Raw genomic sequence first — 25,891 nt, forward strand, 5'->3', positions numbered from 1 at the left:
AGATGTCATCTTCGTTGTTGATTTTATTTTTTGCCTAGACGAAGCTGAGGGAGCTGATTTATTTGGTTTTAAATCAACTTTATTTTGCATTTATCTTCCCAAGATACCCCAAAAGGGAGGTTCTGGCCAGACTCTGAAGGGGCTGGTGGGGGACTGAAGTGGGGGTGAGTAGCGCTTCCCCTGGCTGGGGTGGTTTCTTTCCAGCTGCCTCCCTCTTCCCCCAGGAAAGCCACTGGGCTCCCACCAGCCCTCCAGTACCAGCCTCTAGGGGTTACACAAATCAGCCTGTCTCCACCCGCCCCTCCTACTTGTCACTTCCGATGCCTTCAGACCTTGGGTGAGCCGACTCTGCCAAGACCCAACATTGAATAGCCACAGCCACGTCTACAAGTCAGCGTTTATTGCTCAAGCGTATTAAACAAAAATGTAGATTGAAAGAGACCATTCTTTTAAACCCATCTGTCCGCACTTGTTAAGCTCTCTAAGGTAAGAAAGCGCGAGCCAGTAAAAACTCCCCAGGTGCCTCATTCTGGCTCTGAAACTCTCTGGTCTGCCCCCAAGAAGACATCAGGCCGCCCCATGCTGTCCCTGAGGCTCCCACCCCATTCCCAAGAGAGGACCCCACCTGGCCCCTGGCCTCAGAGCTGACGGAGGCAGGGGTGTTCTGCAGACTGGGTGGGGTCTGCATCGGGTGCCCGTGACAGCGGCCTCTCCCACCGTGGTGCTTGTTTGGGGCGTGGCCAAGGTGTTTGCCGGGCCCCTGACTCTGTCCTTCCGGGCCCAAGACAGCAGAGAGGGCCTGGCTTGTCCCCTCTCCGAGCAGCTGGGGAGGCATCTGGCCTGAATTCCCCTCAATTGGTTGAAAATAATGATCCTACTTGTCATGAACACCATGAAGGAACCCTGGCAGCCAGAGTCACCTGTTCAGCAGTGAGAGCCCCAGGAGGGTCTACGGGCTGCCCCATCCAGCCGCATCTCCAGGCCTTCCCAGCAGCCCGTGGGGGACCAGTCAGTAAACCCTCGGCAGTAAAGAGGAAACGTTCACGTCTTCTTGACGCTGCTATCCTCTAGACCAGAAGGGAAGAAACCACCGTGATGTGCGACCTTGTGAAGGAAAACACCTGCTGGAAAGTAACTAGCAAATAGCAGCACTCCCAGCTTCACAGCTGCCCTCGGGGAGGAGGAAATGGCAGGGAAACGCACTCCTGGCCGTGGCATTACTCAAAGCGTTATTCTTGCACCCGACGGTCCCCGAAGCCTGGCAGGTTAGCAGTGACCACCTCGGCTGTACCCTAAGACCCCAGAACAGTAGAGATGGAGAAGACCACTGCCCTGGGCCTTATCAGTAAGGACGAAGACCAAGTACCTGCTAGGAGGTAGAGGGCCGGGCGAACCTGGGAGGGTTCCCGGGCTCCGGCCTGGTCTGTCCTGCATTTTGAGTAATGGGAGCAAACACAGGAGGGAGGGGCTCAGCTTCCCCCGTCACTGGGGCCAGGGAGACAATCTCCAACCTGTTTACAAAGCCTTAGACTCGTCCGCACCCCCAAGAACACTGCCTATCACAGCAGCAGCCACGTGACAGTCCAAGCTGGGCATGAATGCACCTGGGACAGGGCCAGCTAGTGTGGAGGCGGATCCCAGCATGACTGGGTCTAAGTAGGAAGAGAGGGCGGGCAAGCCGGTGTGGATTTCACCCGGGAGAGCGGAGGCAGCCTTTGTCACTTGCACCTGGGCTCTGGAGGAGGGGCTCCTGAGGCTCTCCAGCCAAGACAGCGGCGCCCAGCCTTGCTCTCACTGTCCAGGAAGCGCTGCTGGGCAGGCTGAGCCTGGGGCAGGTGCACCTCACAGGGAAGTGGGTAAGGTCCCACCGGGCTGACCGAGTGCCTGGGACAGACCAAGAGTGGAGGGACGAAGCTGGGTCAGAGTGGGCAGGAGACTCAGAGACCACGGTCGGAGAGTCCACTCCAGCCCAAGCTACAAGAGAGGCGGGCTGGGGTCTGCTCAGGGGGGCTCTCAGAGGCTGAACCAGGGCCCTTCCTCGGCCTGGGAAGCTGCAGCCACGCTCCTGCTATTAGGACATGGGAGCCATTTGGAACCGACTGATCTGAGGCACAGAATAGCCAATGTTGGCCTATTTTAAAATTAAACTACCCTAGGAATTGAAAACCCCACCTGCAGCCTGGTCTGCCCTCACACAAGGGAAAGGGAGGTGTTAGAAGCAGCAGCTCAGGGTGATTAGGGGCTCTGTATTTCTGTGCTCGGGGCCAGGCTGGGCGCCGCTGCCCAGTTTCCCGATCTGGCGGTCACTGGGCCATTTGCACCACGACGGCTCTCCAGGCCTTCTCCTTGTCAAACTCCTTCAGGGGACTCCTGGACACCTGCTACAAGACAGAGACAGGAGAGGCGTTACTTCACAAGGGCCACCTGTACCGCAGGAAGGCGGACACACCCCTCAGCCACAGCAGGGAGCAGCAGCCAGCATTTTCTTAACTTCAGAAGTTTTCTTTGAATACGAAGGAAGGGGTGGAAATAACCTCGAGGTCTCTAGGTAAAGAGATAAAGGCCTTTACTCCTTCTCTGCCCAGGAACCGCCTGCATCCCTGCATATGTGGTCTCTATGGAGGCTGGGGTAGCGCTGCCCTTCACTCGGACCCTTGCCCTGGCTCTGGGGGGCTGGGAGGCCACCCAAGGGTGGGCATGTGCCTGATGGCCGAGGAAGAAGACACTAGAGGCAGAGGTGACCAGATGCCTCCAGGCACAAGGACAGTGCCAGCCTCAGCCGCCCACCCTGAGCCCTGGCCGCCCACCCTGAGCCCCGGCTCCCCACCCTGAGCCCTGGCCGCCCACCCTGAGCCCCAGATACCCACCCTGAGCCCCGGCTCCCCACCCTGAGCCCCTGCCACCCACCCTGAGCCACAGATACCCACCATGAGCCCCGGCCACCCACCCTGAGCTCCTGCCACCCGCCCTGAGCTCCTGCCACCCACCCTGAGCCCCGGCCACCCACCTTGAGCCCCGGCCACCCACCCTGAGCCCCGGCCACCCACCCCTGAGCCCCTGCCACCCACCCTGAGCCACAGATACCCACCCTGAGCCCCAGCTGCCCACCCTGAGCCCCTGGGACCAGCAGTTCTGGGATCTGGGGGGAGCACCTCACGCGTCTGACTCTGGGCCTTGCTGGTTAGGAAAGAAACCCAGACGAGTCTCATTTCAGGCCCAGGGACTGCCATGCCAGCGGGGAGACTGACCACAGCCAGGAAAAATGGCAACAAAGCAGCTGCACCAAGGAGGTAGGTAAAGGGAACAGCAGTGTGGAGGGTGGAGGGTGGGAGCAAAGGGTCGGCTGAGAAATGAGCCAAGGGCGAGAGGGTGTCCGAGGGTGTCGTCCGGGACTTAGCGGGCATTGGAGGCTCTGCACCGAGGCTCTGAGGCCGGTGGTGTGCCGAGCACAGGAGGGCAGGGTGTGTGGGGCAAGAGCAGTGGCCGGTCCACCCAGGGTGGTCTGGAAGTAGGCCAGGACCCAGAGCCCAGTGAGTGGCCGCCCGGGTGCTTGGGCAGCAAGCTGACAGTCCTCGAGGTCACCGCACCTGAGGGTCTGTGGGCAGGTTTGCCCGGGAGAGCACCGCCAGGCCCCGTAGCTCAGGGAGAAGACACTGAGCCTCTGCCTTTCAGGTGTGGGGGCATCAGGACTTAGGGGTAGCGGGACAGTAGGCAGGGCCCAGGGGAACAGCATTCAGGTGGTGACAGCCAGAAGTTGTTGACACCCCAGCTTTATGGAGCCCCACATGCCAGGCTGGGTGGGCACTGCCTTCCCTGCAGAACCGGCACCCCCACCAGTGGCCAGGGAAGGAAGCTTCAGTGACCTGTGGGAGTCCCCACAACGTCCTCTCTGTGTCTCTAAGAGCAAATCTGAAAGCATTAGGTCCGGGACATTTCCCAGGGATGGGTCTGGGTTTACCTAGGCTTGGTGTTTGTCTTTTTAGAAGGCATTTTACGGCCCGGCGAGGTGGCTCACACCCGTAATCCCAGCGCTGTGGGAGGCCGAGGCTGGCAGACCACCTGAGGTCAGGAGTTCGAGACCAGCCTGACCAACATGGCAAAACCCTGTTTCTACTGAAAACACAAAAATTAGCCGGGCATGGCAGCACACGCCTGTAATCTCAGCTACTTGGGAGGCAGAGGTTGCAGTGAGCCAAAATCGTGCCACTGAACAGAGCGAGACTCCGTCTCAAAGAAAAAAGAGACATTTCTTCAGGGTTTTTCTGGGCTGTTTTTAAAAATACAAAGTGGCATGAGGAGTCTTCGAGGGTCATGCTGTGTGGCCCTCACCAGGATAGGTACCCCCTCACTCACTTGTGGGCCACTCACCTCCCCAAAGCCCCCCAACCGTGCAGGCCACTCACCTCTCCGGCTGGGCGCTCCTGTGGGTCACTCATCCCCACCCCCCACCGTGCGCCCCCACGACAGGCCACTCACCTCCCCAGCCAGGCGTTCCTGTGGGCAGGTCAGGGTGTCCCAGGACACGCCCTGCAGCCTTGTGCTGACCTTGAAGCGCACACACTGGATGGCCGTGCCCGTGTTGAGGCCGGCCTGCAGCAGGAGCACCAGCAGCAGCAGCAGCAGGAGCACGTCGTAGGAAGGCTGCAGGCAGGAGGAGGCGTGAGCAGGCAACCTGGCCACCCTCCAGCCCAGGAGACCAAAGTCGCCTTCACAAAGAGCCGAGCCAGAATTGGAGCCCCAGTAACTCAAACCATTGTTATTTCAACAACCAGATGATAATCATTCTAGCCCAATTAATAATCATCCAAGCCAATGACAGGAATGCAAGTGACCGAGCCACGGCCAGGCCCTGTGGACAGTGCTGGCTGCTGGTGGTCCAGTCGCTCCACCCCTCCTGCCCCAACACTGCAAGGCTCAGTCCCAGAGCCAGCAAGACTGTCTTCAGGAGGCAGAAGTGCTGTGGCTTCTGGTTCCAGATCAGCAGGACCCTGAGCAGAGGAGAGAGGGGGCAGCGGTCCCGGAGGGATGGGGACACAGGCCCCAACAGCTTCACCCCTGAGCCCCAGATGCTGAAAAGGAAGGGGCAGGAGGCAGCCAGGCAAGCTCAGTAGGGAAGAGGATGGAGGGAGTGGCCGAGGATGCAGCGGGCAGAGAGCGACCACAGAGCACCCAAAACCCTCTGTGACCCATGGATGGCTTTCCTGTGTTGACCCAGGAAACACAAATGCTAACACACAAAAGAGCCAAACTTCTATCTGGTATCACTGCTAGGAAAAATGACAAACAGAATGAACAGCTCTTCTCAAGTTAATATAAAACTTTTTTTTTGAGATGGAGTTTTGCTCTTGTTGCCCAGGCTGGAGTGCACTGGCATGATCTCTGCTCACTGCAACCTCCACCTCCCGGGTTCAAGCGAGTCTCCTGCCTCAGTCTCCCCAGTAGCTGGAATTACAGGTGTGCACCACCATGCCCAGCTAATTTTTGCATTTTTAGTGGAGATGGAGTTTCACCATGTTGGCCAGGCTGGTCTCGAACTCCTGACCTCAGGTGAGCCACCTGCTTCAGCCTCTCAAAGTGCTGGGATTACAGGCATGACCCACTGCTCCTGGCCTGGATTTTAAGTCATTATTAGAAAGTTTGGTACTTGTGTTTCCAACTGGAGTTTACCCTGGAGGATGGCGGAGGCATGGGCCCCATTTGGCCTTTGCTTTTCAGTTCTTGAGACACCATCTATTGCAAAGACCATGCTTTCCTCAGTCTCAAAAAAAAAAAAAAAAGTCAAGAGCCATTAAGGAAAATATCAATTTAACTATATAAAACTTTCACATAACAAAAATCATAACAAGCAGAATAAGAAACAGCTGCCAGGCTGAGACCACCGTCTGTGTCCTCAATCACAAATGGAGCTGGTCTCCCAGGCACCAGGGTTAGCGGAAAATGGGCAGAAGACATGAGCAGAGTCCACTGAGAAAGCAATGCAGATGCCCTCGTGCTTTCTAAGAGGCCCTCGTCGTCACCCACATGGAGACAGATGTGCTCCCACCTCTGTCACCAAACCTCAGCATCACACCCTCTGTGTGGGGCTGTAGAGAAGTGAGCACCCTCATGCCATTGGCAGGAGGGAAGGTGGATGGCCTCCATTGAGGAGTTCATTGGCATTTAACAACGTTATAGCTGCACCTACCCTCTGCCCGGCAGTCTCTCTCCTAGCTGGATATCCTAAAAATTCGCTGCACAGATTCAAAAGGAAGCTGCCTGCAGGTTGTTCACAGAGGAGTCATTTAAGTAGCAGACGGTGGGAAATAATTCAGTTTCCATCACTAGGGACTGGCTGGGTGACCGGGCTACCTACGTGCAAGAGCGATGAAGGAATTCGGAAGAGCTCTGATCTCCTTGGGTTTCAAGGAAATGCCAGGATAAATCATTAGGTTTAAAAAAACAAGCAAGGTGCTGGCCACAGTGACAGGAGCCTCTCATCCCTGCACTTTGGGAGACCAAGGTGGGCAGATCGCTTGAGCCCAGGAATTTAACACCAGCCTGGACGACAGAGGGAGACCCTGTCTCTGAAAAATACAATAAGAAAATAAATAATTACAAAGCAAGGTACATAGTTGGGCACAGTGACTCACACCTGTAATCCCAGCACTCTGGGAGGCCAAGGAAGGTGGATCACTTCAGGTCAGGAGTTCGAGACCGGCCTGGCCAACATAGTGAGACCCTGTCTCTACTAAAAATACAAAAATTAGCCGGGCATGGTGGCACACGCCTGTAATCCAAGCTGCTCCGGAGGCTGAGGCAGGAGAATTACTTGAACCCAGGAGGCAGAGGCTGCAGTGAGCCAAGATTATGCCACTGCACTCCAGCCTGGGTGACAGAGTGAAACTGTCTTTAAAAAAAAAAAAAAAAGCGAAGTACAGAATAGTGATTACAGCGTGCAAGCTGTTTTGTAAGAAAGGAAAGAAAATAATCGTATGGTTGCCTATGAAAGGAGCAGGCCGGTCAGGGAGGAGTCCGCGGCTTCTCTGAGCACAGCTTCTATATAGTTTGGCTTTTGGACCACATATTTTATATATTCAAAAAATACCATTTTAAAAAGAAAAAAAGCACCAAGCCCTAAAGCAGAATACAACCAGAGAACATTAAACATAACTGAGCATCAGATCCACAGGACAACCCCACACAAAAAGGGGCCTACTCCGCCGGCATGTGGCCACCCCCTCCTAGCAGAACGCACGCTGAAGGTGAAAGGGAGCCTTCGGGCCCGCCCAGGAGATGGCCCGGGGTGGTAATCTTGTCTTTTGTAATCATGAACAGTTACATGCATATTGTAAGATAAAATGAAGTAGCAGATATATTACATGTCACAGGAAACAAAATATTTAGAGTGTGTGTGGCTGGGGAAGCAAACATGAGAGTAGTCAAGAAAAAAACCCCAGGCCAGCAGGGGGGCCATGCCTGTAACCCCAGCACTGTGGGAGATCGAGGTGGGCAGGTCACAAGGTCAAGAGTCCGAGACCATCCTGACCAACATGGTGAAACCCTGTCTCTACTGAAAATACAAAAATTAGGCTGGGCGTGGTGGCGCACGCCTGTAATTCCAGCACTGTGGGAGGCCGAGGTGGGCAGATCACGAGGTCAGGAGTTGGAAACCAGCCTGGCCAACATGGCAACACCCCATCTCTACTAAAAATACAAAAAAAAATTAACCAGGTGTGGTGGCATGTGCCTGTAATCTCAGCTACTCAGGAGGCTGAGGCAAGAGAATCGCTTGAACCCAGGAGGCGGAGGTTTCAGTGAGCAGAGATTGTGCCACTGCATTCCAGCCTGGGAGACAGAGTGAGACTCCATCTCAAAAAAAAAGAGAAAAAGAAAGAAAAAAGCCTAAATGTTAAATTTGAATTGGAAATAACAATATAAATTCATGATCTTTGAAAATACATGTATTTCCCAGCTGTGTCCACTAAAGGGCTCTGAAGCAGCGGCACCGTGGAAGGATGGAGGACGTGGAGGCCCAGATCTTGACTCCACATGCCTTTCCCAGCCAAAGGGACCAGAGCCGTTCTGGGGCAGGCACAGGACGTGGCAGGCCTGTGCCATCTTCAGAGTCAGCCAGGTAACGTGGTGGCCATAACAGGAAGATGCCACGCTGGAAGGGGCGACCTCTGGCCATATCTGGGCCAACCTAAGCATCAAGAATGACAGTTGCAACACTCTAAAAATCACGAGAACCCCACGAGTCTTCTGGCTGCTCAGAGAAAAGCAGGGCTGCTCTCTCTGCAGTGATCCAGCCTGCATGCCCAGGAAGAGTGGGAGATCCCACACAATCTTCTCTTCACCCGCCATGTGAAACAATTCAGGCAAGGCCGTGCCATCCACACTAGACCACAGGGCACACAGGTGGTGAAAACAAGGGTCTGTGCAGTGCCAGGGCCTGAGGCCAAGGACCCCTTACGCCTGCGGAGGGACCTGAGCTCCCAGGGGCACTCACAGGGCGGGAACAGGGCCACAGGTAGGACCACCTGCCCGACAGTGAACCTGGACTGCAAAAAGTCAGTGTCACAGGGAGAGTGTACGTCACCTGGATGGAAGAGACGGAAGGGACACTGGAGCCAAGGCACGGTACCCGTGGCACCCTGCCCTGAAACCTCTGCACGGAAGCATCTTCTGAGGATGCGTCACTTTATGGAAACTGAATGTATACTGGATGTGAAGAGATACCCTGAAATCATTTCAGCCCACTTAGGTGTGACAGTGGCATTGTGGATGTGTAGGAGGCTGTTCTTTAGAAATGCTGAAGTTCTTAAGAGTGAAGGCACTTTGGGAGGCCGAGGCAGGCGAATCACGAGGTCAGGAGATCGAGACCATCCTGGCTAACATGGTGAAACCCCATCTCTACTAAAATTACAAAAAATTAGCCGGGTGTGGTGGGGTGCACCTGTAGTCCCAGCTACTCAGAAGGCTGAGGCAGGAGAATCACTTGAAATGGCAGGCAGAGTTTGCAGGTGGAGATTGCAGTGAGCCAAGATAGCGCCACTGCACTCCAGCCTGGACAACAGAGCAAGCCTCAGTCTCAAAAAAAAAAAAAAAAACGAAGGCTCCTCCGTCAAAGACTAACACTTTCAGATACTTCCAAAAACGGACACACAGTGACTACAACCCCCATAAGCACAGGCAGTGACTCCATCCATCCCCGAGGCAGTGATTCCATCCCCCATCAGCACACACATGTTGACCTGAGAAACCGCTTGAGTACAGGTCTTCTAACGATTTGGGTGGCAAGACCACTTATATTAGGGGAAAAAAAAACACCAGGTATCTAAGAAATACATCTAGCTACACATGCCTGAGCCTTGTAAGTCCTGCTGGAGATAAGTTCATACTGGGCCAGTTCAAAGTCGTGGGACTTTGAATTCTCCTTAAATTCACCCATGAACTCAATGCAGTTTTGATGCAAATCCAAAAAGTGTGTCTCATAAACTCAGGACAGATTCTAAAATGAGCTCAGGGGACATAGAGGGTCCCAGGTCCCTGTGAAGTAGGCGGTGCCCTCAGATCCAGGGCAGAATCGAGGCCCTGAGGCCCTGGGGCCAGGCTGGCGGCAGGAACGATGTCACCACTGCCCGGGAACAGCAGAGGAGGCCCCGCCTGGAGCTGCCCCTGAAGCGGTCGCTCCCAGAGTCCTTGGCAAAGCCAGCAAGGGCCAGGCCAGGGCACCGCATGTGTAGAGGGCTCTGAAATAAAATACGACTCACTTTTATGGCTGGCGGGTAATCTTTAAACATCTCCACGATTCTCATGACGCTAAACGACAGATATCCAGAGGCTGTGAACAGCAGCGGAGATGTGAGGCTGCTTATGGCAATCAGCACCTCCACCTGGAAAAGAAGCGCACAGGGGGCGTGGCCAGGACTCAGTGGGGCGTGGCCGGAGCCTGGGAGCCCAGGACAGGGGGGAGTGGATAGGGCTTGTGGGGCGTGGCCGGAGCGTGGGAGCCCAGGACAGGGGCGTGGCTAGGGCTCAGGGGGCGTGGCCGGGAACCTGGGAGTCCAGGACATTGGGCGTGGCCAGGGCTGAGGGGGGCGTGGCCGGGCACTTCCGGGCTTAGTTCCAAGCTGGTTCCCTGCGTGGCTCCCTCTGAAACCTCTGCCTTTTCTTCTTTCTTTTCTCTGCGCCGGAAGTGCCCAGGCGCAATGGCTTATACCTGTAATCCAACCACTTTGGGAGGCCAAGGCAGGTGGATCACCTGAGGTCAGGAGTTCAAGACCAGCCTAGCCAACATGGTGAAACTCCATCTCTACTAAAAATACAAAAACTAGCCAGGCGTGGTGGTGCATGCCTGTAGTCCCAGCTACTTGGGAGGCTGAGGCAAGAGAATCACTTGAACCTGGGAGGCAGAGGTTGCAATGAGCCAAGATCCCATCACTGCACTCCAGCCTGGGCATCAGAGCAAGACTCTGTCTCAAACAAAACCAAGAAACAAAAAACATTTACCTACAATTCTCCACTCTTGAAAAAATAGCCCTTCCGCGTGGGTCACCTCCTTCACTGCTCTAAAGTCTGTCCTTTTAACACATCCCAAACTTTTCCGTTCGACCCATCAAGTCTCAGAAATAGCCTTCACTCATGCCAAGTGCAGCAGTCACCTTGCAGAGCATTCAGGCCCCACGTTTTGGCAGCAGTAATTAACAATGGGCCAGCCTGAGGAGGCACAGATGACGCTCAGGCACCGGTCTCCCTCTGTGGCTTGGGCACAGAGACCGCTCCCAGTGTCTACACTGCCTTGCTCACGTCGGCCTGTCCCTGGGAACAGTCCCCACTGGGCTGGAGGTGGGCAGCCTATGCCCCTCACAGCCCCTGCCCTCCTCAGCCCACAGGTCCGGCAGCTGGGTCACTTTGGTCTCAGGCTGGAGCCTGGTTACATGGCCCCAAGGGAGGGCTGGGCCAGGCCCTGGCCCCTCTCAGTGGGTCTCTGGCACTCAGGGGTTAGGACTTCACCTACCAGACACTTGCTAGGACACTCTGCTGTCACATGACTGGCAATGGCACTTGGAAAGCACTAGAAGAAAAAGAAAACGGAAAGATTTTGGAGGAAATAGTCCAAGAAGTCAAATTCCAAACATGTGCTCTCCCACAAGTTACCCCTCCCTCCAGGTTGCCTGGCTGATGCAGAGCTCGGGGGGTCGGTCCCCAAGGGTACAGCTGGGGCAGGGACGGGTCCGCCGGGAAGCAGGGGTGGCCTCTCAGAGGCTTTGTGTGCTTTTTGTTCCTCAACCATTGGTTTAAAATTTTAAGCCTGTAGAAAAGCTGCAGGAGCAGTGCAGCGGGTGTCTGAGGCCCCAAAGTCGCCAGTCCTTGACACTCACATCTGTGCCCTCTCCAGCTCTCCCGGACTGCCTGACACCTGAACACCCGAGTGTGCTGGCTGAACTCGAGGCACACACCCAAAGCAGCACCACACCCAAGAGACTGCACACGGGTCTGATACCATCCATGCCCAGATTCTTCCGATTGTCCTCATCATGTTCTTTTACTTTTTGTTCTTTTTTTTTTTTTTTTTTTTTTTTTTAGATGGAGTCTTGCTCGTCATCCAGGCTGGTGTGCAGTGGCGCAATCTTGGCTCACTGCAACCTCTACCTCATAGGTTCAAGCCTCATGAGTAGCTGGGATTACAGGTGTCTGCCACCACTCCCAGCTAATTTTTGTATTTTCAGTAGAGACAGGGTTTCATTTTGTTGGCCAGGCTGGTCTCAAACTCCTGACCTCCGGTGATCCGCCCGCCTTGGCCTCCCAAAGTGCTGGGATTACAGGCTTGAGCCACCGTGCCCAGCCCACCATGCCCAGCCCTGACCATGTTCTTTCTAGAGCTATTTGTTTGTTCCTGGTCCAGGAATCAGTCAGCCATCGTGCTCAGAGTCCCCCTATGGGTCTCTGTTAATCCAGGAGTCCCTTAGCCTCTGTCACCTCCATTACCTGGACACTTCTGGGGAGTGCAGCCTGTCAGCTGCAATCAGACCTCCTGTGGGATAGGATTTCTTCACGATGAGCCCTGGGGAGCCACGGAGGAGACTCTGCAGTGCCCCAGGGTGTGGACTGCCCCTTCCTGGTTCCTCTGTTGAATGGGTACCTCTTCCTTTTTATAACCAAGAAATGCCCTTTTCCCACTTATTGTGAGGAGCCTGCTTTAGTTCCACACAATGTGGGCAGAGGGAAGGGTGGAGGGAGGACAGATCCTCTCCATGCTCTTCATCCCCCTGAAGGTGGGGGCTGCGTCAGCCAGGAGCTCCAGTGAGAGGCAGAGCAGGACAGAGACGGGCTCCAAGCAGCACCTGATGGGCATGGGGTGGCTCTCAGGGAAGATGGAGAGAGCAGAGTGGCCCCTGAAGCAGGATGGGTCCGCAGGATGGGAGGGGCCGTGTGGTGAGGGCTGACTGCAGGGACAGGGAAGGGCACAGGGTAAGTGCCTTCATTCTCAACTTTTCGGAGGCATTTGGTCTCTGTCCTCCCTCAGCTTCAGGATGTAACCCCTGAGTTTCAGAACCTGGGATTGGGTGTAATTCCTGCATCTCAGAGCCCAGGGTTTGGTGTGCACACCTGCAGGCATCATTCTCTCTGTAACAGACCTGCCTGGGTGGGCAATCACGCGAGTTCTCTGTCTTGGTAGCCAGTCCTGGTCCTGCCCCTTATGGGGATGTGGCTCCATCCCAGCTTGGCCCTGCCTGGGTCTCTTTCCCGCTCTGAGTCCTCTGTGGTTCACTAGGTCGGGCACTGGTGCCCTGGGGACATTGCTCTGAGCCCACTCGCCCCCACAGGGAGCTGAGTCACAGCTGCCGCCAATGGGATGTGTCCACCCCAGTCATACGGCTCCCAGGCAGGTATGGGCCTTCTCGGCAGCTTCAGGAAGAGCCCCCCTACTGCCCGGGAGGAGCCCGTAGCTGAAGCCGGGTGCTCACCATGTCCACTCATGTATATAAGAGAAAGGGGCAAAATGTAGAAACCCACTAGGCATGGGACAAACTAGGGGCTGGCCATCAACACCAGTGTGCAGGCCACTACTCAGCAAGTTGCCGAGGACTGCGCAGGGTCTGTGTCTGGAGGCAGGTGGGCGGTGGCTCTAGGGTGTGACATAGGCCAGAGGGGATCTGGGGTGTGGAGGGGTTGCTCTAGACTCACTGTTCTGAGGGAACACACCTGTAATCCCAGCACTTTGGGAGGCTGAAGCAGGCAGATCGCTTGAGGTCAGGAGTTCAAGACCAGCCTGATCAACAAGGCAAAACCCCATCTCTACTAAAAATACAAAAAAATTAGCTGGGCATGGTGGTCCATGCCTGTAATCCTAGTCACTTGGGAGTCTGAGGCAGGAGAATTGCTTGAACCTGGGGGACAGAGGTTATAGTGAGGTGAGATCACACCACTTCACTCCAGCCTGGGCAACAGAGTGAGATTCCATCTCAAAAAAAAATAAATACACAAAATAAAATAAATAAAACAGTGCCCGTGTATTGTACATGCGGCATGTGCCACGTGCCAAGTGACACATCTGCTACAGTAACATTTAATATAAAGCAATAATAGAAATATGCTGCATTGCATAAAACACATATTGTAATATAAATGCATTATATATTGGAAATTATGTAGAATAGGTTGGGCGTGGTGGCTCACGCCTGTAATCCCAGCTCTTTGGGAAGCCGAGGAGGGTGAATCACAAGGTTAAGAGTTCGAGACCAGCCTGGCCAACATGGTGAAACCCCGTCTCTACTAAAAATACAAAAAAAAAAAATTAGCCAGGCGTGGTGGTGTGCGCCTGTAGTCCCAGCTACTCAGGAGGCTGAGGCAGGAGAATTGCTTGAAGCCGGGAGGCGGAGGTTGCAGTGAGCCGAGATCACAACACTGCATTCAGGCCTGGGCAACAGAGCAAGACTCCATTTCAAAGAAAAGAAAAGAAAATTAAAACAATAATAAACATTTATGGCCCCTATTCACATGTTAAAAAAATTAGAATAATAAAAATAATTGGTATTTTTTCAGGAAAAATAATATAAAATAATCATACAAACTAATATAAAAGCAGTTAATACTTCAACTCATCTAATCCTTAACTCCTCATTTCTGAACGGGGGCCGGCGAGGACCCTCCTCGGTGCCTCCCTTTCTGAGTGCACCAAGACTGAGCTCAGGGCCCAGCCACGTGGGATCTGAGTGGGATCAGGGCCCAGCCACGTGGGATCTGAGTGGCATGGCCCAGAGCGGTGGCAGGCAGGCCAGAGGGGGTACTCACCGCCACTAGGATCCAAAAGAACGTCACCGAGAGGTGCGGGCCAGAGACCGAGTCGTCCACGTTCAGAGCAATGATACCCCCAAGGACAGCAGAGATGCCCGCAATCACCTCGACCACCTGGACGGGACAGGCAGCATCGGCTCACTGGGGCCGCCCAGAGGAAGTGGAGACACCCCCAGATCCCCAGAATGCAGCCTGCAGACACAGACCCCCAGGAGCAGGGTTCGGTGGCTGGCCCTGGATCTAACGGTGGAGGAGCCCACCTCCCCAGCCTCACCTGGCCCAGCCCACTTCTGCCCTCAGCTGCAGCTTTTCACGTCCCATCCTTCCTGGAGTAAAACAGTCAAAGGGGTGTTTACCCCACAGCTGCTTTTGTCTACAGAAACTGAGGGTATTGACCTGACAGTGGTGAGGGCAGAAAAACAAGACCCTCAGACCCCCTTCCCTGTCTCCACAGTGAGACACTGGACCACATGCAGGCTCAGGAAAACAGGGCTGGGCAGGAGCAGCTTCCCACAGGACACGCCACCAGTGCCATGTACCACGATGGAAATCACCACCTCTTTCCGTGGTAACCATTCACCCACCTGGATGTTACCACTCCTCTTCCAGAAATTTCTGCATAATCTGTCCCTTAATTAGCACATACTTACAAGTGGATATAAATAGGAGGCAGTGCTGTCTCTGAGCTGCTGCTCGGGGCACACGGCCCATAGGGAGCCCTGCCCATGGGGGTGCACTGCCCATAGGGAGCCTGGCCCATGGGGGAACCCTGCCCATGGGGGAGCCCTGCCCATGGAGGAGCCCTGCCTGTTGGGGATCCCCACCTGTGGGGAACCCCTGCCCTTGGGGAAGCCCTGCCCATCAGGGATCCCTGCCCATGGGGGCACACTGCCCGTGGGGGAACCCTGCTCTGCCAGGAGCAGCACCTCTGTTGCCACTGCAATACAAGCTGCCGTCTGTCACCACCAGCTCACCCCTGAATTCTTTCCTGGATGAAGCCAAGAACCCTCCTGGCCTAAGCCCTGGCTGTGGGCTCATCCGCCCTGCACCATCAGGGCTGCAACCATCACCGCCAGACTCAGGGAAGGCTGGGAAAGAAACAAATGCCCAAAAACCTGCTCCCATGAAAAATAGCTGTGAGACTCAGACACAGAGCTGTGACCGGCAGGAAAGCCAGGCACGAGGAGGCCTGGCCAGCAGGTGCGTGGGGTCCAGAGGGGACCTGGGAATGAGGAGACCTGGCCGGCAGGTGCGTGGGAGCCAGAGGAATGAGGAGGCCTGGCCAGCAGGTGCGTGGGAGCCAGAGGGGACCCGGGAATGAGGAGGCCTGGCTGGCAGGTGCGTGAGAACGAGAGGGGACCCGGGAATGAGGGGGCCTGGCTAGCAGGTGCATGGGGGCCAGAGGGGACCCAGAAATGAGGGGGCCCAGCCAGCAGGTGTGTGGGATCCAGAGGGGACATGGGAATGAGGAAGCCCGGACAGCAGGTGTGTGGGGGCCAGAGGGGACCTGGGAATGAGGGGGCTCGGCCAGCAGGTGCGTGGAGGCCAGAGGGATCTGGGAATGAGGAGGCCTGGCCAGCAGGTGTGTGGGGTCCAGAGGGGACATGGGAATGAGGAGGCCTGGCCGGCAGGTGCGTGGGGGCCAGAGGGGACCTGGGAATGAGGAGACCCGGCCGGCAGGTGCGTGGGGGCCAGAGGGGACCCGGGCAGCCCCTAAAAATACAGGCCTCACATCCGGAAGGCACAAAACTCCAGATGAACAAATAAAGCTGAATTCCTAGCCAGACATGGCGGCTCACGCCTGTAATCCCAACACTTTGGGAAGCTGAGGTGGATGGATCAAGAGCTCAGGAGTTTGAGACCAGCCTGGCAAACATGGTGAAACCCTGCCTCTACTAAACATACAAAAATTAGCCCAGTGTGGTGACACATGCCTGTAATCCCAGCTACTTGGGAGGCTGAGACAGGACAATCGCTTGAACTCGGGAGACAGAGGTTGCAGTGAGCCCAGATCATGCCACTGCACTCCAGCCTGGGCAACAGAGTGAGACTCCACCTCAAATAAATAAATAAATAAATAAATAAATAAATAAGCTGAATTTCCACCTGACAGAGACCATGGCCACCAAGCAGAAAACTCCGGAAACAGACCCCCCACAAAGGACGGCACCTCAGCCTCTGCAGACGGTGGAGAGACGTGCTGCGGATGTGCCGGAGAGAACTGTCAACCTGGACTTCTCTCCAGGCGAACTGTCACTTAGGAATGCAGAGACCCAGCCCAAACTGCAGAAGCCTATTGGAAACCAGCTTCTAAAGAATGAAGAAAAATGGGCCAGGCGCGGTGGCTCACGCCTGTAATCCTGGGAGGTGGAGGTTGCAGTGAGCCGAGATCACACCACTGCACTCCAGCCTGAGTGATGGAGCAAGACTTTATCTCAAAAAAAAAAAAAAAGCAGCATCAGAACAGAAATGGACCCCAAGGGAGGATGAAATGCTAAATAAGAGGAGGCAGAGGCGCTGGGAAACGAACACGGAGCGAGTCAAGCGCACAGGGGCCATCCCATTGTTGGAGGAAAAAAGCGAAATGTCGCTAAATCTCACAAGCGAGACAGTAAGACCAAGGTGGGAGCAAGTGGGACAGACACCGTGTGACGCGTCTATCAAGGAGCGTGTTACAATACAAAGGACAACTGCTGAAGAATACTGAAAAACTTCCCATTCATGGTGAAACCCCGTCTCTACTAATACAAAAAATTAGCTGGGCATGGTGGCGCGTGCCTGTAGTCCCAGCTACTCGGGAGGCTGAGGCAGGAGAATTGCCTGAACCCAGGAGGCGGAGGTTGCGGTGAGCCGAGATCACGCCATTGCACTCCAGCCTGGGTAACAAGAGCGAAACTCCGTCTCAGAAAAAAAAAAAAAAAAAAATTCCCATTCAAAATTTGAGGGAAAAGGAAGGACAGAGCCTCAAGCAATTCAAAAGAAGACAGGGAAGTGGGGGCAGGGGGAAGGCATAGGGAAAACAGAAAACTAAAGAGGTGGTGAAAATAAATACACATTTATCAGTAACAGTTCTCAAAGGAAATGGGCTACATTCGAAAGGCTAAGGAGAGAGAATGAGATGAGATAAAGAACAAAATACAGCTATGGGCTGTTTATGAGAACTGTACTAAAGTGTAAAGCAAGAAAAGTTGAAAGTAAGAAGGAGAAAGAGGCGGGGCCTGGCGGTTCACACCTGTAATCCCAGCACTTTGGAAGGTCTGGGTGGGTGGATCACTTGAGGTCAGGAGTTCAAGACCAGCCTGGCCAACGTGGTAAAACCCCGTCTGTACTAAAAATACAAAAACTAGCCAGGTGTGGTGGCGGGCACCTGTATTCCCAGCTACTTGAGAGACTGAGGCAGGGAATCGCTTGAACCCAGGAGGCGGAGGTGGCAGTGAGCCGAGATCGCGCTGCTGCACCCCAGCCCAGCTGACAGAGTGAGACTCCATCTCAAAAAAAAAAAAAAAAAAAAAAAAATTCCTCGGGGACAACAGTATGGACACACCTACAGCGATCACAAACTCCCCCCTAAAAATTACAGAACATCAGCACCTTTCACGATAAGGTACGTAGTTACTAACGATACTAAGAAAAGACCAGAGTCTCCGCAGATGAGGCTCATGTGGTTGTGCACGGTCTACGCAGCCAACTCAGCCATCTCGGAATAGAACCGTGATGTTTCATCTGGCCTCAGCCACTCCCGACAAAGTAAGAGAGAAGAGAAAGAAAACGGAAGTTTTTCTTACTGAATAAGATTTCAAGACCCGAGCAGGAAACGGCACTTCTTCCAAAATGTTGGCGCTGTCAGCCATGGAGACCTAGGAAGACAGAACTGTCACCCACAGCGCACAGGCATGGGGACTCGGCACGGCTGCTGGCATCCGGCAGCCAGGGCCCATGGGCCAGGTCAGCCTGTGGTGTAGACACGAGAGCACCTCGGAGTCGCCCATGCATCTTTGGGCTCTAGGAAACATTCACACATTGTCCTTGCGTATGGAAATGCGTTCACAGGTATTTGCACGATCCCCGTTGACAGGTATTTTTAGCAGATGTGGTGTCTCCTGGTGATACCCCTCAGGACAAGCACTTGACCGAGTCAGGTTTAGGGGGACGGGGAGGGGGAGGGGGCAGCATCCATCCTCACCTCCCTGTGGCCACTGGCCACCAACCCCTCACCCTGCTCCAGACCCCTTCCTGGCCCCGGTCTCTGAGACCCAGAAGAGCGAGGTCTCATGGGACCGCCTCAGAGCAGCTCAGATCAGCCCTCCGAGGGTGATGCTGAGACCCACTCCGCAGGTGAGGGCGCGACTGACACACCCGGGGACGACGACGCTGCATACCCTGCTCTTCAGGGTCAGAAGATGCACCCACCTTCTTCTTCTTGCAGTACTCCTCGCTGGACCGCGCAGAGATGATCACCGTGGCTGCCATGAGCAGCTCCAGGAGGAGCAGCAGGATGAGGTTGAAGTTGATCTGGCAAGGGGCACACGCTTCAGCACCAGGCCGCCTTTCTCATGTGACCGCGCCTCGGCGTGCACGGGGCCACCTCACAGGCAGGCTGCGCGGGGCTCTCAGCCGCCGCGGGCTGCACTTTCCCTGTCCAGGGCCGGCTGGGGGGCACTCTGGGCCACACGCTGTCTCTGTCTCACGTGGGTTTTTTGGGTCTTTTGGTTTTTAAAACCACTCTAGTTCAAAGGCTGTACATAAACAGGCCAGGGCTGGATTTGGCCTTGGGCTCTGGTCTACTGGCCGCAATCTAAACGTTCCTTGTTCCCACAAAAGCCTGCACAGGAATGTTTATAGCAGCTTCATGCATAATCGTCAAACACTGAAAACAGAGTGTTTTGTAGGGTAACGAAACTACCGTGGGCCCTGACTCTACTGGCAGTGACGTGAATTTACACGTGTGTTAACAGTCATAGAACCACATATTTTAAAAAGTCAATGTAGCTGTCTGACATTTTTTTTTTTTTGAGACGGAGTTTCGCTCTTGTTGCCCAGGCTGGAGTGCAATGCTGTGATATTGATTCACTGCAATCTCTGCCTCCCGGGTTCAAGCAATTCTCCTGCCTCGCCTCCCAAGTAGCTGGGATTACAGGCATGTACCACCACATCCAGCTAATTTTGTATTTTTAGTAGAGACGAGGTTTCTCCCTGTTGGTCAGGCTGATCTCAAAATCCTGACCTCAGGTGATCTGCCCACCTCGGCCTCCCAAAGTGCTGGGATTATAGGTGTGAGCCACTGCACCTAGCCGAGATTTTTCTCTTTTGGCATAGTAATTTAAATGACATTTTCTCTCTTTTTTAATTTTTTGTTTGCTTGTTTGTTTTTGAGACAGCGTCTTGCTCTGTCTTCCAGGCTGGAGTGCATTGGCGAGATCTTGGCTCCCAAAACCTCCTCCTCCAGCATTTTCCCATTTTTATGTAGAGATACATAAAGCAACGGTCTTACAATCTGCATCACAGATTGGATGAAATATGGTACTATGTTACCATCAATTTTTAAGGACCATTGCAAAAGACATTGTTTACCAGTAGAATCACAAGACTCAGTAAAGACGATTCTTTTCTTTAGGAGCATAAATAAAATTCTCAACATTTGTCAGACTCCATAGCTATGAATAACATTCACCACCGATTTCCAACTCAACAAGCAACATTTCCCGGCACCGTGGATTGGGGTGTGCAGCTGCGGGTGTCAGGCCAGCAGGAAGCTCGCGTGAACTCACGTTTATTGCGGATGGGTTCAGGACTAGTTTGCATCCAAACCAAATTAAACACGTAGTGGTCACGGCAAATGTGGAAACGAACAATATCTGAAAGTTGGGAATCTGAAAAACAAGGCAAGAGGGGTTTTCCTTCTTTGAATAAAGAAAGAAAGAAAAGCCACCGAAAACCACACTTCAGGCCGTTACTAACAATTGTAATGGTTAGGCCACAACGGTGGGGAACCCAGAGTGCTCAGCCCTGTCTCCTCTCCGTGCGGCAAAGGCTGGGCAGGGCAGGAGCTCCACCGTCCGGGGGGCAACCTGCACCGTCCGGCCGTGCGTCGCGCACACACAGGCACACGTGGGTACCCTGTCTGTCGGCCCCGCCGGCTTTCTTCCTGGCAGAGGCTGGATGCAGGCTGGACTCACCACATTGGCGTTCCTCCTGGAGACGGAGAAGCTCACAATTGCCGAGGGGATACACTGAAAAGAAAGTGGAACCCGGTGAGCCCGTGAAATACCCTCACACTTGCGCTTCCAGAAGGATTCGAATCATATTCGCAGAACCATGTGGCCAGTCCACGCAACACAGCAGGTTGATTTGACTAGAAGGCCCCCAGGTACTTCTTAGATTTCATTTTCGGTTGAGATGGGGTCTTACTCTGTTGCCCAGGCTGCTCTGGAACTTGGGGCTCAAGCAATCCATTCACCTTGGCTCCCAAAGCCCTGGGAGTAATCAAACTCAAGATTACAGGCGTGAGCCACTGCACCCAACCCCCAGGTACTTCCAAATAATTTATTCTGAAAGAAATGTTTATTTTTCTGATGTGCTAGAAGATATTTGTTAATGAAGGCTCTTCTAGCTGGAGAAGATTTGAAGTCCAGAACGTAACTCACGAAGGCCCAAAACCTGTTCTTTGCTGAAAATTACCCAAAAAGGAAAAAGTATCGGCCAGGAGCGGTGGCTCACACCTCTACTCACAACTACTCAGGAGGCCGAGCCGGAAGGATCTCTTGAGCCCAAGAGTTGGAGGCTGCAGTGAGCTGTGATTACACCCTGCACTCCAGCCTCAGTGATAGAGCGAGAGCTTTTCTCAAAAAAAAGAAAGAGGAGGCTGGTCTGAGGTGGATGGATCACGAGGTCAGGAGTCCAAGACCAGCCTGGCTAACATAGTGAAGCTGGGTGTGGTGGCGCATACCTGTAATCCCAGCTACTCAGGAGGCTGAAGCAGGAGAATCACTTGAACCTGGGAGGCGGAGGTTGCAGTGAGCCGAGACTGCACCATTGCACTCCAACCTGGATGACAGAGCGAGACTCTGTCTCGAAAGAAGGAAGGAAAAAAAGAAAGAAGAAAGAAAGAGAGAAAGAAAGTCCAGGCTTTTGTCAGCCCAGGCTGCACAGAGCCTGGGGTCCCTGCAGAGAGGCCTGTCCTGCAGCCTGGCTCTGTGCACACTCAGGTAGAAAGAAAGAGAAAAAGAGAGAAAGGGAGGGAGGGAGGGAAGGAAGGAAGGAGAAAGAAAGAGAGAGAGGAAAGAAAGAGAAAGAGAGAAAGAAAGGGGCGAAGGAAGGAGGAAGAATCTACGTGTGAAGGAAGCAGAAAGGAGTCCCAGAGCCCCTCAGCCACAGAGCCACACCAAGGCTAGGAGTCCAGGGCCAGGGAGGGAGGTGGGGAAGTCGGGGCAGGGAGGTGGGGATGTCAGGCCAGTGCAGGCCTGTGGGCCTTGCTCCCGAAGCCATGGGACCCTGGGCCCTGAGGGGACGCAGGCAGGGGCGTCTGAGGGGCTGGGCACAGGAGTGCTGGGTGAGGAGGCAGGAGAAGCCCCGTCGGGGCCTGAGTGAGGGGCAGAGCTGGGACCAGGACAGCCAGGCTCAGCTCGGCACCCACTCAGGTGCCACAAGGGCCCACGGTGGAGAAGAAAGGCCAGGGGCAGGGCCAGAGCTGGGCAGGGGCAGGCACTCGTCCTTGTCTGGCCACTGCTGAGACTGAAGGGGCACAGCCCACTGGGACAAGGGTGGTTCCCCCAGTGAGGACAAAGGCCACGGAGAAGCTTCCAGAGAGGGCAGCAGAGTGGGATGGGTCACCTGCTCCAAAGAGCTTTGTTCTAAGAGAGCAGAGACCCCGGACAGCAGGTGGCGGGGCATCCACTTTGTTTTTAAGACATTTGGGGGGCACTGCTGGGGACAGTCACCAACAGGGGCCTTACATGTACAGGAAGGGCAGGGGCCAGAGACGCAGCAGGGGTTGGGAAGCGAGAGGAGGGGGAGTGCTCCCTGCCGGCTGAAGCGGAGAGGACACAGGGTCAGTGGCTTGCGTGCCAGAGCCCAGGGGTCCGCCAGCACTGTGCTCTAGCCACTGGGACACCGGGGAGGCCATGGCTACGGGGCTTACAGAGGACCAGGGGTCAACAGTTGTCTCTCCTCTCCTGCTCAGAGGATCAGTGGGTTCCCCCACCGGCCTTGGCAGTGGATAATGTTCTAGAAACACAGCACAAAGCTTTGGGAGGGTGTGGGGCGCAGGTCTCAGTCCCCTGAAGGCAGATGCTGCCCGCTCTGGTAGGACACAGCCGTAGCCTCGGAATCAACACTTAATTCCCTGCACAGGCATCTGCAGAGCAAGGTTCAGACCTGCTCCATCAGTAATTCTCAAAGGTGATGAATCCTACATGAAACTAAAGGCATATGAGGAGTTTTTTGTTTGTCTTTTTTTTTTTTTTTTTGAGATAGAGTTTCACTCTTGTCCCCCAGGCTGGAGTGAGGTGGCGCCATCTCGGCTCACTGCAATCTCTGCCTCCCAAGTTGTAGCGATTCTCCTGCCTCAGCCTCCTGAGTAGCTGGGATTACAGGCACCCACCACCATGCCTGGCTAATTTTTGTATTTTTAGTAGAGACTGGGTTTCTCCATGTTGGGCAGGCCGGTCTTGAACTGCTGACCTCAAGTGATCCGCCTCCCCCCACCCCCCCCGGCCTCACAGAGTGCTGGGATTACAGGTGTGAGCCACCGTGCCGGGAGCATAGGAAGAGATTTTAATGAAAAACAGGTGACAGAAACCCACGCATCTCAAAGCAGAGAAACGAGCATGTGCCGGCGAGCTCAGGCACCGGCAGAGGCCTAGAGGAAGCTGCTTACGGAGCCTGCAGCACAGCGCAAGTAATCCATCTCGGCGGGGAACACGTTCCCCAGGTACAGCGAAAACCCCGAGGTCACGAGGAGGCAGCTCTGCAAGACAGCAACAGGAGCCCAGGTTACAACCACCCATCCTGGGCTGGACACTGACCCTTCAACTTCCGTTTCACTGTCTGTGTGCATTAGTGACTCACCCGCACCCCACAGCACCAACTGCACCTGCACCCAGGGCCCGTCCAACCTGGACTCCTCCCTGTAGGACAGGTGCAGTCACACCTCAGCCCAGGCAATGGACCAGCCTCCCCCAGCCATGTCGGAGCATGGACCCTCACACTGTTATTTGGAGGAGAGAAGGAGGGGGATATGCCAATGTTTAGAGCAAGGGACAGCACCTCTTCCCCCAAAATGTCCCCTCCCCAACATGTTGTGTGTGCGGAGTTTTCCGGATCCCACCCCCAGGTCCAGACGTGAGACTGGAAAACAGCTGCCCATCCCCCTCCCTCTGCAGAACCTAATTTCCAGATCTGGAAAATCATCCCTCCAGTCAGGGGCTCCAGGCCCGGGGGTCCCAAGCAAGGAAGGCCCTGCAGGAGGCAGGGATGGGGGCTCTCTCTGACATGCACAGCACCGTAGGGTGAGACTGAGGGGGAGTCAGTGTCAAAGGTCACTAGGACCTGAGGTCCTGGCAGAGGAAGCGCGGTCTGGGGCAGAGGGGACCTGGCTGGGGCAGGGGAAGGGCTGCCACCAAGTCTAGGGCACCGGGTTGAAGTGGGCAGAGCCGGAGATGACCGTCAGCATTCAGCAGCTGCCTCTGTCCCCAGCTCCAAGGGGTACGCCTGTCTTGGTGGGCATGTTCAGGGCGTGAGAGGTGGGCAGGACCACTGTGGGTGCTACAGGGGCAACCGGCGGAGGCTGGGGCGCAGGGAGGGGAGAGATCGAGGCCTGGATCTCATTCTCAGCCCAGGCTGCACGTAGCCTGGGGTCCCTGCAGAGAAACCTGTCCTGCGGCCTGGCTCTGCGCACACTCAGGCCAAAGTGGCTCCTCCAATCATCTCTGTGCCCACAGCTGTGCGGGTAATGACCAGGACCGCAGGGAACTCCCTCAGACATGTGGCACTGCCCGTCTGCCCCAGGCCTGCTCCCTCATCCACGACCTCCCTCCCAGCCGCCCTCCCCCCACAGCCCAGGAGGAAGTCCCTCAGGCTCTCTTGCTTAGGCCTGACCTGAGAACCTGAGGTGCCTCCTCCCACCTTTGCAGGTGACCCCTTAGAGGACCCTCGGCCCTCAGAGCTGAGGGTCATGGAAGCTCCCTGGGCCCATGCGTGGCCCAGGGACTGTCTGTGGCCTAGTGGGACTCAGCTGTAGCCTGGAGCAGCTCGGGGCTGGCACAACAGACACCCATAAATTAATAAAAATAACTCTGAAAACACAAGCAAAACAAGCTCATCAGCATCCAGGCGTTCTGCAGCAGCAGGGTGAGCCTGGGACCTGCTCTTTCTGTCCATCTGGGGCTCCAGGGCACTGCGGTCCATCACTGGAGGGACCAAGGGCTCGTGGCCCTCCAAGGTCTTGGCGTGGAGCTACTCACCCCCATCAACACGGAGAAGACCCACATCTTGTGGCTGAAGCAGGGGGGCAGTCTCTTCGACAGCTGCAGGTCGTTTGGCTTCGCATCCGGGGCGTAGCTGGTGGGGTCTTGCCGGCCCCGCTCCAGCGTGGGCATCCGGTCATAGGCCAGCTCCTCTCGGAATGGCTCCTGGGCCATGGCACTCAGGGACACCACCGCTGTGCTGAGTGTACAGCCACCTGTCACCAGTTCTTTATCTGGAATAAAATTATCACTGGTTTTGGCTACTCTGAAAAAGCTTCAATAAGTTGTTTCCAATAAATACTTTTTAACAGAAGAAATATTGTTCATACTGAAGTGCTATAAACTTGAAGAAGAAAATGAGCACTTGACTCTAAAAGTGAAAAATACCAGACCTGAATGGTCTGGGTTCAGGTTAAGATTCTAGGCTTTAAAAGCTTCATCGATCCATCTGGGCGCTCCAGGTACAATACCTGACAACTTCCATCGGCAGCTTCGTCCATGAACCCCTGACTCCAAGGACTCAGCACATTAAACTGCTCCAGGAGATTGCAAAATATGCCTCTACTTAACAGCTTAACGTCTGAGCACTTACCTCCCCCGCCACGGCTGCTGGGAGCACTGGTCTCTGGGCGAGGGATTACCAGCAAGAACTATTCACAGATGAAACAAAAGCTCAGCAAAGTTGCACTGCAGGCGGGGGAGGAGAGCTGCCTCCTGAATATCAACGACGGGAGGGATTGGGTGGATCCTGGATGCGGTCTGCCTCGGAGCTGTCAGAACCTAACTAAGAAAGGAAGGGCCTGCCTGTGCCACCCGCCACAGCCCTCGGGGATCTCAGAAGAAAGAAGTGTTCCGAAGAATAGACTCCCACCAAGTACACATTCCGAGCAGGCCCTGTTTCTCAAAAGTAACTACTTACTCAAAGGTCTTAGACAGCTTTTCAAGCAGCCTTTTTCTATCACCTTCACAAGGTCACAGAAGCATCCGCACACTCGGCAGGGCTGTGTGGCCCTTGGGCCACTCTGGATTTGGCCCTGCAGTTTGTGTGGGCAGCTCAGATGGCTGGTAGGCCTGGTCCTGCTGCCCCCTTTATCTCTGCTCACCAAGCAGAGAAAAAACATAGCAATGTGCGTCGCCCAGAGACACTG

At 54.8% G+C, this 25,891-nt stretch overlaps 1 protein-coding gene across 4 annotated transcripts; it reads right to left on the reverse strand.

Annotated features, from left to right (window-relative positions):
- Positions 1-385: 385 nt before the first annotated feature.
- MLC1 (modulator of VRAC current 1) lies at positions 386-25,814 on the reverse strand. Of its 4 annotated transcripts, none has more exons than XM_012434365.3 (12): positions 25,663-25,814; positions 24,741-24,976; positions 23,156-23,245; positions 20,457-20,510; positions 20,049-20,150; positions 18,691-18,792; positions 18,066-18,137; positions 14,278-14,394; positions 11,000-11,056; positions 9,753-9,875; positions 4,477-4,641; positions 386-2,381 (listed from the first exon to the last, which is right to left on the reverse strand). In XM_012434365.3, exons 2-12 carry the CDS (start codon positions 24,915-24,917, stop codon positions 2,304-2,306), a joined length of 1,137 nt encoding a protein of 378 aa, XP_012289788.1. In that variant the 5' UTR covers positions 24,918-24,976; positions 25,663-25,814; the 3' UTR covers positions 386-2,303. The 4 variants fall into 4 exon arrangements, with proteins under 4 accessions (XP_012289788.1, XP_012289786.1, XP_064223919.1 ...); XM_012434363.3 differs by lacking the exon at positions 25,663-25,814 and adding an exon at positions 25,336-25,425; XM_064367849.1 differs by lacking the exon at positions 25,663-25,814 and adding an exon at positions 25,214-25,346 and having other exon boundaries at positions 386-2,378.
- Positions 25,815-25,891: the final 77 nt, after the last annotated feature.

This window comes from Aotus nancymaae, unplaced genomic scaffold (genome assembly GCF_030222135.1).
Source record: "Aotus nancymaae isolate 86718 unplaced genomic scaffold, 86718_ANA_hifiasm-v0.15.2.pri h1tg000076l, whole genome shotgun sequence".
Classification (NCBI taxonomy): domain Eukaryota; kingdom Metazoa; phylum Chordata; class Mammalia; order Primates; family Aotidae; genus Aotus; species Aotus nancymaae.